Genomic DNA, 16,113 nt, shown 5'->3' with positions numbered 1-16,113 from the left:
TTCCACCGTTCCCAGAGATCGATACTACAGGCTTCACTTTCAAGGCTTCATACAAGTCCGTGGTATTTATATTGCCATCTGTTTTTTCTATTTACTATATGTAAATATTCAGATTCAATATTCTGTAGCTAACTTTCTAAAATATCCCATTTGTTGTCCCAGTTGGTGACAAAATGTATATTATAATATACTATATACATGATATATTATTATATACAATATTGTTCATTCTCTCTGTACATTTTGAAGACTGTCAATGTTTCTAATATTTAATTTGCTGTTGACTTTAAATGTTTAGCTCTTTTTGTTCTTAATGATTATTTTTTATTTGATATTCCTTTTTCAATGTACTATATGTACAACCTCAGCAAATATGTTCAAGTCAAGACTAAAAACCCATCTTTTTAATATTGCCTTTAAATGACTAAATCATTTAATTATGATTATATAATGATTGGAGCACGTTGAAGCTGCAACGTTTGCAGGACAATCGCAATACAAATAAAAAGTTATGATTATTATTATGATTATGATTATGATTATTATTATTATTATTATTATTATTATTATTATATTAAGTGGAGGCGAGTGGGATGGGTGTGGCTTTTGTTTTAAAAGAAAATGGAAGGAAAATAATGCTTTATTGTCCATTGTATGTTTTCTATCTCGTCCTTCAATAAAATAAATAAATAAACATAACAAATAATTATTATTATTATTGTTGTTCGACAGAACGTTTGAGTCGATTGAGTCGTTGTGCGCACTGCGCATGTCTGTCACCAATGACAGCCAGCAAACAGGAAGTGGATTCCTTCGTCTCGCTGGTCTGGTATGAACCTCCTGGACAGCAGCTTTGGGAAGGTGATCGGCTGTTTCACCGTCCTGATCGCCTTGATCGCAGCTGTCTTTCATCACCTGGAGACCTCCGGACCCACCACACTATACAACAGGTAAGAATAATAATTATTATTATAACAACATCTACTGTGCGCAGGAACTGGAGGCGGGTCGCTGTCACTCGACTGGTCTGCTCTGTGTTGCTCGTAGCTCGGGTTAGGGCTGGGTTAGGGCTGGCATGGGTTAGGGCTGGGTTAGGGTTAGGGTTAGGGCTGGGTTAGGGTTAGGGCTGGCATGGGTTGAAACCAGTTAAAGGTCAATAATCTGTTGTCAGCTACTATGAAGAACATGTTGAGCATGCATTTTTTTGGTTACAATTGCATTTATCTTCCTGTCGCCAGCGAGCAAACACGTGTCTGCTGGCTTCCTCCCAACAACAAAGATCCTGTTTGACTTGGTTTTGAGAGTCACTTAGGTAAAGTTAACATGATTGGATAGCCTACTAACTCACTAGCTGGCAAAGCTGGCATAGAGGCAAGGCTACCTGAATACAGGGTTAGGGTTAGACTAGAGACATAGAGGCAAGGCTACCTGAATACAGGGCGGAACACATTATAAGGCTGCGTTCGTAAATCCGCTCTGAGAGCGCCGGAGGGCACACTGGGTTTAACGTCATAAATGGACGTAAGTAAAGTCATTTGAGTTCTGCTCAGATTCCCGGAGCAAATTTACGAACGCAGCCTATTGTGTGTGCCAGTCTAGTCATGCAAAGTGCTGTGTCATGCTTCCTCTGTGTAAAGGGTTAGGGTTAGGGTTAGTAAGGTTAGTCTAGTCATGCAAAGTGCTGTGTCATGCTTCCTCTGTGTAAAGTCACGTTCAAAGCGATCAGACCCGCAGCGGTGAGGAACATTGCGTGTTTGTCGCACAGGATCATGGCGCAGGACATGACCTCCCTGGAGGAGAACTTCAGACAGGCGAATAAAAGCTGCTTCATCCTGGGGGCCTCTGGGGAGACGGGGAAGAGGCTGCTGAAGGAGGTGGTGGAGAGGAACCTCTTCTCTAAGATCACCCTCATAGGCAGGCGACAGCTCACCTTCGAGGACAAAGCTTACGAGAACCTGGTAGGTTGTTTCCCATATCAGTTCGTCGCCCAATCACAACTTTAAAAAATGTAATTAAATGTAATCGTTATGGCAGTGGCGGCTGGTGCTAAACATTTTGGGTGGGGCACAGGTTATGGGGGCATGCTCCACGGGGAAGAATATCAACTTTAAAATCTGGATTTACAGTCGATTTTAGCATGAGAATAGCCCTACCCCCCTGTACAGACCTCGCCATCCCCTCTACCCCCCTGTACAGACCTCTTCATCCCCTCTACCCACCTCTACAGACCTCTTCATCCCCTCTACCCCCCTGTACAGACCTCTTCATCCCCTCTACCCACCTCTACAGACCTCTTCATCACCTCTACCCACCTCTACATCTCCTCTACCCACCTCTACAGACCTCTCCATCCCCTCTACCCCCTGTACAGACCTCTCCATCCCCTCTACCCCCCTGTACATACCTCCTCATCCCCCCTACCCCCCTGTACAGACCTCTTCATCCCCTCTACCCCCCTGTACATACCTCCTCATCCCCCCTACCCCCCTGTACAGACCTCTTCATCCCCTCTACCCCCCTGTACATACCTCCTCATCCCCCCTACCCCCCTGTACAGACCTCTCCATCCCCTCTACCCCCCCTGTACAGACCTCTTCATCCCCTCTACCCCCCTGTACAGACCTCTTCATCCCCTCTACCCCCCTGTACATACCTCCTCATCCCCCCTACCCCCCTGTACAGACCTCTCCATCCCCTCTACCCCCCTGTACAGACCTCTTCATCCCCTCTACCCCCCTGTACAGACCTCTTCATCCCCTCTACCCCCCTGTACAGACCTCTTCATCCCCCCTACCCACCTCTACAGACCTCTTCATCCCCCCTACCCACCTCTACAGACCTCTTCATCCCCCCTACCCACCTCTACATACCTCCTCATCCCCCCTACCCCCCTGTACAGACCTCTCCATCCCCTTTACCCCCCCTGTACAGACCTCTCCATCCCCTCTACCCCCCTGTACAGACCTCTTCATCCCCTCTACCCCCCTGTACAGACCTCTTTATCCCCTCTACCCCCCTGTACAGACCTCTTCATCCCCCCTACCCCCCTGTACAGACCTCTTCATCCCCTCTAGTGAGTGTGTGAGTGTGAGTGTGTGTGTGTGTGTGTGTGTGTGTGTGTGTGTGTGTGTGTGTGTGTGTGTGCGTGTGTGCGTGCGTGTGTGTGTGTGTGTGTGTGTGTGTGTGTGTGTGTGTGTGTGCGTGTGCTGAATACATAAACAAACAAGCTAAAAGACGACAATAGAAAACGTACCATGCTGACGATATTACTAAATGTTTGAAGTAGCTTTTATCTTAGCTGACTCTCTTACCTTCAGGTCGAGTTTGTGTATTCTGGCTTCGCAAAACACCAACAGTAGCAGCCTAACAGCCGCGGAGATTGCGCGGAGATTGCGCGGAGATTGCGACCACAAACGAAGTTTGACTTCGGTAATAGGTCCAGTTGTAATATCCTCAAGCAGGGGAGGCTGGCTCCCCACCAAAGGGAGAAGAGAGAGATTTTTTTTCTATGACTTCTAGACAGTGTTGCTTCTGAATATCATAGTCCAATCAGCTAGTGTTCTGTGGCGTATATCATAGTCCAATCAGCTAGTGTTCTGTGGAGTATGTTCCAATCAGCTTCAAGTCCCGCCCCTTTCGGTGCATGTCCCAAAACCCCATAGACAATTGACCGAATGGCCTGAAGTTACCAAAATAGATTTTACATGCAAGTCTACGAGAACAGCCTAGTGCAACTTCGAGTAGACTGAAAGTTGCCCCGAAAGGGGCGGGACTTGAAGCTGATTGGAACATACTCCACAGAACACTAGCTGATTGGACTATGATATACTCCACAGAACACTAGCTGATTGGACTATGATATTCAGAAGCAACACTGTCTAGAAGTCATAGAAAAAAAATCTCTCTCTTCTCCCTTTGGTGGGGCATTGCCCAATTGCACCTAATGAACCAGCCTCCCCTGCGTTATGGCAACAGGGAGTCACATTAAGACTCTTTTTCGGAGCCCTGGGGGGGTATTCCATCAACACCGCTAAAGGAAAAATCCAGGCTTATTCTGGTAAATCTCGCGAGATTTAACAAATCTAAAACGCGCTGTGTGCCGTGCTGTTCGTCCTCCCAGGTGCAGCAGGTTGTGGACTTTGAGAAGCTGGACGACTTCGCTGCAGCCTTCCAGGGCCACGATGTGGGATACTGCTGCCTGGGGACCACCAAGGCCAAGTCTGGGGCTGTGAGTTAACCCTGACCCTAACCCTAACCCTAACATCCCTAATATCTGCTTAGCTGGTTAATATCTGCTTAGCTGGTTAATATCTGCTTAGCTGTTTAATATCTGCTTAGCTGGTTAATATCTACTTAGCTGGTTAATATCTGCTTAACTGGTAGTAATATCCGTTTACTTGGTGATAATCTCTTTTTAGCTGGTGATGATATCTACTTAGCTGTCAGATTGGCAGGTCTATTAATGGGTAGTGGAGCTCAGAAGCTGTCTCCTAAACTGGAGGAGATCTAGCTGGATAGATGCAGTAGATAGATAGACAGGTACTTTATTGATCCCTGAAGGGAAATTAAAGCGTTACAGTAGCTCACACCACAGACACCAACAACACAAAATAAAGTGACAATTAAATAATATAATAAAATAAAAAGTGAAATAAATATAAACATAAATAGAATATCTGAAAGATTATACAGTAACAACAGTTCAGTAGGAGTTGCTGCATTGTTGAGGAGCTAGCTGCCCCCAAGCATTTTAGTGCATCACCAACAGCTGTATTCTATGGACATGACAAATACACAATAAGATTTGATTTGATAATGCCCCCCTCCCTCCCTCCCTAACCACCCCCCCCCCCCCTGTCTCATCCCAGGAGGGGTTCATCCGCGTGGACCATGACTACGTGCTGAAGGCAGCGGAGCTGGCCAAGGCGGGGGGCTGCTCACACTTCAACCTGGAGTCCTCCAAGGGGGCCGACAAGAACAGCGGCTTCCTCTACCTGAAAGTCAAGGTAGGCAGGTGACATCACACACACCTGGGTAGGCAGGTGACATCACACACACCTGGGTAGGCAGGTGACATCACACACACCTGGAGAGGCAGGTGACATCACACACACCTGGAGAGGCAGGTGACATCACACACACCTGGGTAGGCAGGTGACATCACACACACCTGGGTAGGCAGGTGACATCACACCTGGGTAGGCAGGTGACATCACACACACCTGGAGAGGCAGGTGACATCACACACACCTGGAGAGGCAGGTGACATCACACACACCTGGGTAGGCAGGTGCCATCACACCTGGGTAGGCTGGCGGCGGTAGGAATCGGAGTACGGACGGGCTCATTGTAATGAGGAAGTGTGTGTGTATCTGTGTGTGTCTGTGTGTGAGACTGCGACTGCGTGTGTCAGGGATGTGCCGTCCATATAAGCAGAGGTAAGCAGTGCTTACCCAACGAAAAAATAAAAAAGGACCGTGAAAATATTAAAATAAAAGTGCATGTAACCGTTTGTTTGTTTTCATTAAAAGAGTCGTATTTTAGGTCCCAGGGCAGCAGGAGTCATTCATTTTGACGTTGCATTTTTAGCGCCACCTGCAGGAGTAAGCACTTCCTACTCTGCATTGCGTTGCATATAAGCACTCCTCTCTCTGCTTTCCCTCACGTACATTCGAATGCGTGAAAATGTCTTTTTTATTTTTTCCCGATGCCTCAGCCCGCTGTTTAATGTGGCCATGGTAAGCATGCTTATAGCCAATCAGTAGGTCTTTAATTCCGATAAGAGCTACTGATTGGCTCTTATCACTTTCAAGTTCACTTAACATTTCACCTTACTTTCTCTCGCCCGGCAGAATAGCTTATGCCAGCTAGCTCAAACGATCTAAATAATAATAATCAATAAGGATAACTTGCTTGATTTTGTGAATATGGACATTACTGTCAGCGACCTAAAGGGATTTCGTGGACTGGACTGGAAAAACACTACTGGCTAAAGGCCGCCCGGGAGAGTCGCTAGGGGATGCAGCAAGCCTGGTATGAGCGGTTTATATGATTTATATGATTGGCGAGGCTGGTGGCGATCTGTGCTTGTTTATATGGTTTGATGTGATGTCAAGTGCCTGTGTGACAAAGTGTGAAAAGAAAGTGTGTTGTGAGTTTACTATGGAGGATGGAAACGGTGTGTGTCTGTGTTGTGCATGTGTGCGTTTGCGATGTTGAAACTGGACTTGTAGATTTCAGCAGGTTGGCTACTTGAAAAGATCTTAGTTCAAAAAAGATTGAACAATGAGCACCCCTGATATCGTCGAAACTGGCAACTGTTTTTTTTGTTTTTGGTAATCTGATCACAAAGTGACACTACAGTTTATTAGCGGGTTCTAGGGCATCAAAATTGCATTTCCTTGAAACTGCGTTCACTGATAGCGTGTATGTGTAATTATGTGTATTTCTATATCTTATGCTTACCCAATCTAAAAGCTCACGGCACGTGCCTGGCGTGTGTCTATTCTCCATGCATTACAATGAGCCCCATCCTCCGATTTCTACCTCCACCAGCTTCTGAACGACCTACGTTCTCAAAAGAGCCGAAGGGTTTAACACCATAACAACACATCCACCTCCACACCATCACCTTCCAGTCTCTCTCTCACATACAGTGATGCTATGAGCTGCTGCTAATGTTGTTAATGGGGCTAACAATAACGCCAATGCTAATGCTAACGCTAATGCTAACAACAACGTCTGTTCCCGCAGGGCCAGGTGGAGGCAGAGATTGATGAGCTTGGCTTCCAGAGGTTGTCTGTCTATCGACCCGCGTGAGTCTGAGTCTGCTTTCCTCAAGTGTCTCTCTGCTTTACTCAAGTGTCTCTGTTACGTAACACCATCATTTCACCGCCGCCTTATCTGTCGGTGGTAAACAAATAGTAGTCTGGCCGTGGGTCGTTCACACCCTGGAGATAAAGGAGGCTAACGTCCACTCCCATGGTGCACTGCTCTCACGTCTTCAAACGTTGCTTTGATGTGTCATGCGGTAGCTTTGAGGTTAGAGAGGCCGGTTAGTTAGCAATCGGAAAGGTCGCTGGTTCGATCCCCGCCTCAGGAGGGAGCTGCATGTGAGCTGGTGACTGGAGGGTTGCTGGCATCATATCTAAGGTGCCTACCACTGCCGTTGTGCCCTTGAGCAAGGCACTTAATCCCTAATTGCTCCAGGGGCGCTGACTATGGCTGACCCTTTGTCTCGAGCAGGAAATACATTTCGTTGTCCTCTGTCCAATGACAAGAAGGCTGAATCTAATCTAATCTGATGTGTCATGTGGTTCATGTTTGTGAAACTCAACAAAATAATTTCAACGTCACTGTGTGTGTTCTCATACCAGGGAGGCTGGTGGAGGTAGAACACCTTAATCTAAAGCAACGATACAAAATACATTTGTCTAAAAATGAATCCTCTATCAATCAGTCATTGTGAGAAAAGTCATCTCTGCTCATAATGCTAGAAGGATCTTTAAAATATATATATACGGTATATTGTTTATATACAGTAGAGAAACTGAACAGGGGGGTGGAGAGGTTTCAGGGGGGTGGAGAGGTTTCAGGAGGGACAGTTAAGCTGTAGCCTGAAGAGATGGGTCTCTTATTTTAGCCTTACTTGAGCCGGCAGGCGATTTAATGTTCAGACTTTTATTTAGAAAAATGTAAATACATTTCAGCGTTGTTGAAAATCAACGACACATCGCTAGTCAACTAACGGCCAAGCTCCACCATGGCCATCGAGCGTTGCGTCTAATGTGCGTTGCGTCCGAAATTGGGATCAAATGCATTGTAATCAATGAAAGGTGCTCCACCTGCTGCGTTGCGTCGCGTCAACGTTGCGTCCGATGGCTGCGTCCAAAGTAGACTTTCAAAAAAGTTTGATTTTTGACGGTGGATGGACGCAGACGTCACAATGAATCAGACGTCAATCACCGCACCTGTGGTGAACTCTTGTTGCAGGAATGGACGAAATGGACGACGAACGGCTCATCCTTGTTACTGTAACCGCTAGCAGATGTGGATAAATTAAGCTATACGTACCCATAATTGATGAAAGAGATGTAAGAGAATGTAGGTGCTCTCCTGATCCAGAAATTCCCGCTATGAACGTCTTTGTTAATAACCTCGCGCTCTGAGCTCTCCTCGCGCTCGGTGGAGCATATGACAGTATGACATTTCCTACTTGACTGGGGTCACACTTTATTCCCTTATAGATGATCCACAGCTGCTCAAACTATCAACTGCAACTCTGTTGATATGTAACTAGATTTATGGTTAAGGATAGGGTTAGATTTAAGGTTAGGGCAAGGTTTAGGATTAGTGGTTAGTTAGTTGAAATGTTGTTGACAGTTAGTTGAACATCTACTGAACTAGCAACTATCTATTTGGGAATATGTAGATAAAATATTACCCTGATTGGAAAATGTTCTGTATGATGTTGTTATTGTTGTGGACATAATTGCAGTCAAGGGTGAAATTACTCCCGTATACAAAAAATGCCAGTGGAGCTAGAGTAGAACGTTGACGTTGACGCAACGTTGACGCGACGCAGCAGGTGGAGCTTGGACAACGGGAAGTTGACGCAACGTCGATGGCGAGTTGACGCGACGCAGCAGGTGGAGCTTGGCCGTAACACAGCTTGTTTTGTGAGCCTGCTAACAATGGAAAGTAGTGTTCTAGTTTACAGTGTTTCTCAACCCTCTCCTCGGGGCGCCCCAGCCGCTCCACATATTTGATCTGTTCCACCACCAGCACACCTGATTCAACTAATCAAGTCCAAATCATAATTGCTTTGGACTTGATTAGTTGAATCAGGTGTGCTGGTGGTGGAACAGATCAAATATGTGGAGCGGCTGGGGCGCCCCGAGGAGAGGGTTGAGAAACACTAACTAGGTAGCAGTGGGGATTACTCACCCAATCCATTGCGTTGCAACATTTTGGCTGGACTAGCGAGTTTGTGTTGTGATTTTGATCGGTTGCCGACTTGTTCCCCCTTTCACCAGCTGCCGTCACACATGTTCTTGTTGTCAGTGGCTTTAGATAAAGGCGTCTGCTGAATGTCTGAAATGTCCATGTCTGTCTGTCTGGGATGAAAAGAAGCAAGTTTAAAAAAAAAAACGGGAACAATTTTCTTTTACAAACTTAGAGCTATAGGTAATATTTTCACAATTTTAACATCTGTCTCCCTCCCTCCCTCCCTGTCTGTCTGTCTGTCTGTTTCCCTGTCTGTCTACCTGTCTGTCTGTCTCCCTGTCTCCCCCTCTCCCTCCCTGCCCCCTGTCTGTCTCTCTCTCCCTCCCTCTCTACCTCCCTCTCTCCCTCCCTCTCTCCCTCCCTCCCTCCCTCCCTCCCTCCCTCTCTCCCTCCCTCCCTCCCTCTCTCCCTCCCTCCCTCCCTCTCTCCCTCCCTCCCTCTCCCCCTCTCTACCTCTCTCCCTCCCTCCCCCCCCCCCAGGGTGCTGTTGGTGGACCGTCAGGAGAGCCGTCCCACAGAGTGGCTGGCCAGGAAGTTCCTGAGCCCCCTGTCGTCCCTGTTCCCCACGGCCATGTCCATCCCCCTGGAGGCCGTGGTCAGGGCCATGGTGGCCAACACCCTGCTGACCTCTGACCTGCGCTCTGAGACCCTGGAGAACAAGGCCATCTACGACCTGGGGAAGGAGCAGGGGAAGTGAGACCCTCCCTGAGACGTTCCTTTCCTCCTCCTTCTCCGCTGTCCTCTCCTCCCTCCCTCCTCCCTCCCTCCCTCCTCCCTCCATCCTCCACTCGCTTTCTTCTGGAGAAGCTTGGGGGAGGTGTGGGAGGGTCTTGACGGAACAGGCTTCAAACATGTTAGACCACTGACGCATTTTCAGAGCACTGTAAGGACCAGGGGAGGCTGCTGGAGGGGTGGGGGTGTGCGTGTGTGAGAGTGTGAGTGAGTGTGAGTGTGAGTGTGAGTGTGAGTGTGAGTGTGAGTGAGTGTGAGTGTGAGTTTCTTTCTTTCTTTCTTTGTGGGAAGAAGTCCAAAGGGGAGAGTCCTTATCATGCCAAGTGCCATTATGCCTTTTTACAGGTGCTATATGACATGATCACATTATGATGAGTACTTTGGTGCTTTGTTACATCAAACTCTGTCCTGATTTTATGAATCTGTTCAGCGTGGGTGCCGGGCTGTGGTTACCTAATATTACATCATAACCAACCAATCAAACAATATGACATCATAACCAAACATTAACAAAAGCAGCAGAGATTACTTTTCTTGCGATGACTGATGTGTAGATGATTCACTTACTTACTTAGACAAATGTATTTGTTGTACGTCGCTTTGGATGTAGGCGTCTGCTAAATGCCAGAAATGTAAATGTAGATAATGGTCTGGTTTCACAGACGAGGTTTGAGTCTAATCCTCGACTGAAAAACATCTTCAATGCAGATTTTACGTTGAAAGTGTGATTTAGTCCAGGACTAGTCTATGAAACCAGCCCCATAGACAGCCAACACCATGGCAACCAGGCTGAACTCGACCTTTGACCTTATATTAACACTAGAACAGCCGTGCCTTTTTACCTACTAAAAGAGCCCCTCTTTAAAATGCTAACCTGCTACTTACACACAACGGCCACTAGTTTGCCGTCTTGTAAATTAGCCTGCCTCCTACACAGAAAAACTGCAAAATAGCTTCATACTAGCTTATCCTGATGTGATGTTGTAAATGTAAGGATACTGGGTGGTAGAACGCACATATCTAAGTCAAGTCACGAAAGGAGGGTCCTGAAATTTGATCGAGTGCAAAGTTATAACATTTCAAATGACCCCTCATGGCTGTTCTTTGAAGAGGGAGATGCAGATTTGACTGGTGACGTTGGCTCTGCTGCCCCCTGGTGGGTAGCCTGACAACGTCCCTCAGTGGAGGCAGAAATCAGGGCTATGGGAGGGCAGGCCTCTGATTTTCTACCTCCACCAGCCTCCCCTGAGGTCGGTGCCATTTCTTGTTTAAACCCAGGGCCTTAACCACCGTGCTGAATGCTGCGCTGCCTTTGAACTATGGCTTGTTTACTAGATTTACTAGACTTTTATGTTTACTAGTATGTGGGGTTGGGCTTAGGGAGATGATATCGTCATTTGTTGTCTTGTAATTGTGTTGTCTTGTGTGTCTGTGCTCCCTGGGCGATGTTGAGCTTGTCGTTGGATCAGGGACATGTTTGTTGTTTCTAATGTTTGGTATTTATAAACTTAAGGGATCAATGATGTTGTGGCGTGGTTTTTTTTCTTCTTTAATTTTCCTCTCTGCTCAAGAGAGACATGTCACTTCACCATCATACTGACTATATTTACACTGAGGACATGTATTCATATTAAGAACATATATTCACACTGAGAACATGTATTCATATTAAGAACATATATTCACACTGAGGACATATATTCATATTAAGAACATATATTCACACAGAGGACATATATTCATATTAAGGACATCATATTGATAAACAAGTATGAACGTTTTTTGTTCTTTTTTATATTTTTCCTTGATTTATTTTTTCATTAACTGTTAATCAAATTCTATGACCAAGGGAGACGCTCGATAACCCCTCTGGGTTTCTTGTCTTCCTGCACCTCCTCTACCTATGAGGTATGTTTTTTTTTTTACTGTGTGCTAAATAAAATTAAAATATTCATATCGAGTTCGGCATCTAACCTGTTCGCCATCTAAGACATGAATGAACGGTGGGACAGTATACGGTATTACAGTGAGTATAAGTAAATGAATATAAAGTCAGTATACGTGCGATGAATATAAAAAGTCAATATATGAGCATGAATATCAATATGATATGCACAGTAAAGATAGATTTGTGTATGCTCAGGAGTCAGGACCCCAGGAAGGCTAGAGGTACATCTGTGTGCTTCTAATGGGGATCTTTAAATAAAATAAAATCTGATATATATACAGTGCGATATGTACAGGACAAGGGTGAAGATATGTACAGTTGAGATATGTGCAGTAAAAGTGCTGCTTGTTGTATAAACCATGTCCAACCACACCACTGTTGTATGAACCATGTCCAACCACACCACTGCAGCTTACTAATCAGCTCAGATGTTCTGCAGCTGTGTGGTCCAACCCTGGCCAGGTAATTAGCAGTGGGGAGGTCACTAGTAGGGGAGGAACAGCCTCGTCAACACTGGTCGTTTGTGCTGTTGAAAGCCTTTGTTTAATGCCGCTGAACCACGGCCTGCTTTCAACTGCTGAAGTATGACCGTTGAAGATTTGTTCAGGTAAAACTGAGAAAGCCTGTTATAATAATTCTGTTGGTTCTATTTCTGTTATGGTGGTTCAGTTAGTTGCAATGTGTGGCGCTGTTCAACTATATACATGTAACTGAAATACACACTGGGCTAATGATCTAACTAACATTGAACTAACGATGTGTGTTTACCTTTGTAGGGCGTGTTTGCTCTGTTCAGCACTAGTTGCTGGTGTAAATTGTGTCGATTCCCAAGGAGGTAAGACTTTACTTACCAGATGGACTAGTCTCATTTGAATATTGCCAACTGCTGTTGTTTTTCAAATTCAAATGTTTCAACTGTCAAACCTGATCCTGTGTTCCTGTTCCTAGGTTACGGCTACCGGAAGGTTCAGGCAGCATGGCCGACCGTGGGAGTCCACATTGACACTGAAAACTATCGGAGTGGGATACTCCCAGATACTCCCAGAGGTTACACAGGCAGAGACGTGAAGTCTGCCCTGAGCCCTGGGAACTATGGCAACCCCCACCCTACTCAGACAGGAAGTGACCCTATCAACCCACGAGTCCGCATTTATAACCCCAAATCATACAAAGTCGCCACCCAAAGCAGCTTCGCTCCCGGGAGACGAACCGCCAGTGAAGTCGGCCATTTTACCTCGGCTGGCGCTGGCTTCAGCTCTGCCCCAACTAGAAATGGAGGAGGACCCAGCAAGACAGTCCACCAGAACAACCCGAACCAATACCACGTTCAGACCTTCCCAGGCGGTAACAGGGGAACCCAGGGTGTCAGCGACCCCAGGTTCTCCTCAGGTGCAGCCCAGTCCCCCTCCGGTGTGGTCAGACCCGCCACCTTCTCTGTGCCGGCCACGCTAGGCAGAACTCAGAAGTCTGGTGCGGATCTTATTACCCGCCAGTACCCAGGCGCATGGAGCCGTCCAGCCGCCGGAGTCACCCAGGCCGGCTCTCACTGGGAGCAAGTCCCCAGCAGCCGACAACCAGCACACAAGTCCAGGTTTGGCTCCTCTGGTGGTGAACCAGCTGAACCCTCCTTCTCTCCGAGTTCAAAGGTCGCCAGCAGCCCCAGACCCTGGGAACCGCCGGGTGGCTTTAAATCCAGACCTTTAACGGATCGGGCACACTTCCCTCAGCACGCCGGTGGTCAAACACTGTATGGGTACCAAGGGTTTGGTGACCCAGTGGCGCGACCACTGTCCCCCGCCCCGGGGAAGACGTCTCCTCTCGGCTTCTCCTCCCCCAAGGAGGCGTGGAGGCCCGGCCAGCAGCAGAGGTACGCCGGCGCGTACCAGCCTTCCCAGAGTGCCGAGCGGGGCTACGCGCCCAGAGGGTACGCCCAGACTAGACGCATGAAGCCAGCCGCTGCTAACGCCGCTCCCGAGGCTGCACAGCAGGGGGAAGTAAGGGAACCCGGTAGGTTCAATCCCACGAAGACGGGTGGTGACTACAGTTGGAACCCGCCTGCCATGACCGGCCAATCCGGCTCTCCTTCCCGTGGCGGTTTCCCAGGCCGCTATGGGTTCCTGGATAGCTCCGCTGCAACTGCAAACAAAGTCCCCTGGGACTCCGAGGGGAAGTTGCCAGGTAGGCCCCGGTCAGACAAAACGACCTCCCAAGGAGGAGACGTACCCGCACGCGGCGGCCATTTCGGTCGGTCTTTCGGTTCTTCTCAGGGGTGGTCTTTGTCTTCCTCCGGCCATAACTACAAGCCGAGCTTCCAGGCTGAGAAGCATCGTCAAGGCAGCTCTGGCGCCCCCTCTGGCGGTGGCAGTGTACTGGACCTGTTTGGGCGGGAGGAAAATAAGGAAGAGCCCGGTCCCAGAGGCATCAAACCGGCCCACTGGCGCCCAGAACCCACCCTGGCCCCAAGGCGCCCAGAACCCACCCTGGCCCCCAGGCGCCTGGTCCAGGGCAAGTTCAAACCCTTCCAGGTGATCTACCGCACAGCTAAACCTACCCACGGGGGAGCCGCCGCGTCGACTGACGGCTCGCCCGACCAATCAGAAGCTGGGGACGGTGAGGGGAAGGTGACTCCTCCCAAGGGGTCCAGCAGCCCCGCCTCTGGAGTCCCTGTTCCCACGACGACCACCACCACCACCACACCCCCGCCCAAAGGTGTCAACTCCTCCACCTCTAGCCAGAGTCTGCCAGAGTCAGCCCCGGTCAGTCCAGCCCCTCCGCAGACCGAAGGCGCCCCAGCCGCGGTGCTCGTACCCCGGGCACCAGCCAAGCCCGACAAAGGCCCCTCTGGAAGTCCGGCCGTACCTGAACTGGACGTGAACTCTGGGGGAAAAGGTGAAGAAGAAGACTTATTTGATGTGTTGACCTTCGACCCTGTGGAGCCTGGCCTGCCTGAAACTGACGCAGCACCCTCACCTGAAACTGACGCAGCACCCTCACCTGAAACTGACGCAGCACCCTCACCTGAAACTGACGCAGCACCCTCACCTGAAACTGACGCAGCACCCTCACCTGAAACTGATGCAGCACCCTCACCTGAAACTGACGCAACACCCTCGCCTGAAGCCACTAGTGACGGTGGAAAGAGGTACAACAAGGATTCACTGTTGCTATAAAGATGCCCCACTTTTTATAAACATATAAACACACTATGTTTACATGTTTATAAAAAGTACAGTTGCATGCTAACTCTCCCTGTCTATATACCCCCTGTGAATAGGCCATACTAGTGTATAGAAGTTCACATAATAGATACATTCTCAGATGCCTAGTGATCACTTATACCCCTATTTATGTCTGTCTCATTCTTGTTTTTTTATTATCTTAGGACTGTTTGTTTGTTAGCACCTAGGGTTTGCATTTAAATGTCGTTTTGTACCTGTTACATTGACAATAAAGATCATTCATTCAATGACCTCTGTACTGACGGTACGGTTTTGATGTGATTACAGGTGAAAGGCAGCAGGGAAACGATCCCATCAGTCCAGCGTGATGCAGGTAACCAGGGTGGTCGTTGACGAATTGGATTACAAGTGGTCAAATAAAGTGGGAATTTAAACAGTAAATGAGGGAGTATGTTGTTTAACTGAATATGTTTAATTGTTCATTATAGGTTGTGTCTGTGTTTCTTCTCAGGTTTTAACATGAGATGATCCTCCATGCCCCTCGCCCTGCAGTGGTCTGACTTTAAATAAATGGTTGAAAACATTTGTCCTTGTCTGTGTCTGTCAGTCTTCTGGTTTAGTCTCATTTGCATTTATGAAAATGGTAATTTAAAGTGTTTCACTATGCAGCACAGTGTTGTAGGTGGGGGTACAGAGGCCCATAAACCAGCACACAGGGCTGCCATTGGCAACATTTTGTATTTAGTTTGATCTAAGACAAATATTTTAGGCAGGGCTACACAGATCCAGGTGGGGTTATTCAAAGATGGGGGGAGACAATGATGCAACACAATTTATGTCCATGGCTACAATGAACCCGTGGGTTGAATGACTTGGATGTGAGTAGGACCTAGTCTCAGCTTACTGTTTTGCAACAAACCTCCAATGAAATGCATGGCATTTAAATGTCACATCACTTAAATTCTCATAGATGTCTTTTTTTGATTAATGAGATTATTGTAGTTTCCTGACTGTTGCCAGCGTGCACAATCAAGCAAGCCACTCTTTCTGAACAAATGAACTTAAAAAAAAAAAAAAACTTAAATGCATAGTACTACTACTAGTCAAAAGTCATCCAAAGTGTTGCTCATCATTCTGCTTTCTTTCAGCTGGCAGGTTCTAGGACTTGTTGTTGTGAGGTGGCGCCATCCAGCGGCGAGTGTGTGGAAGTGCATGCGGAAGCAGCGTGCTCCACTGAAACCAAGGGAA

The 16,113-nt window shown here is 47.5% G+C and overlaps 1 protein-coding gene across 1 annotated transcript; it reads left to right on the top strand.

Moving 5' to 3' along the window:
- Nucleotides 1-815: 815 nt before the first annotated feature.
- Nucleotides 816-11,265, top strand: htatip2 (HIV-1 Tat interactive protein 2). The gene is made up of 6 exons (XM_080538735.1): nucleotides 816-950; nucleotides 1,766-1,958; nucleotides 4,121-4,228; nucleotides 4,869-5,006; nucleotides 6,754-6,815; nucleotides 9,487-11,265. The coding sequence occupies exons 1-6, from the start codon at nucleotides 832-834 to the stop codon at nucleotides 9,701-9,703; spliced, it is 837 nt and encodes a 278-aa protein (XP_080394861.1). The 5' UTR covers nucleotides 816-831; the 3' UTR covers nucleotides 9,704-11,265.
- Nucleotides 11,266-16,113: the final 4,848 nt, after the last annotated feature.

This window comes from Nansenia antarctica (genome assembly GCF_963989245.1).
Source record: "Nansenia antarctica genome assembly, chromosome: 9".
Lineage (NCBI taxonomy): Eukaryota > Metazoa > Chordata > Actinopteri > Argentiniformes > Microstomatidae > Nansenia > Nansenia antarctica.
Note: the sequence above shows the minus strand (reverse complement) of the source record. Positions and strands in the feature narration are given on the sequence as shown.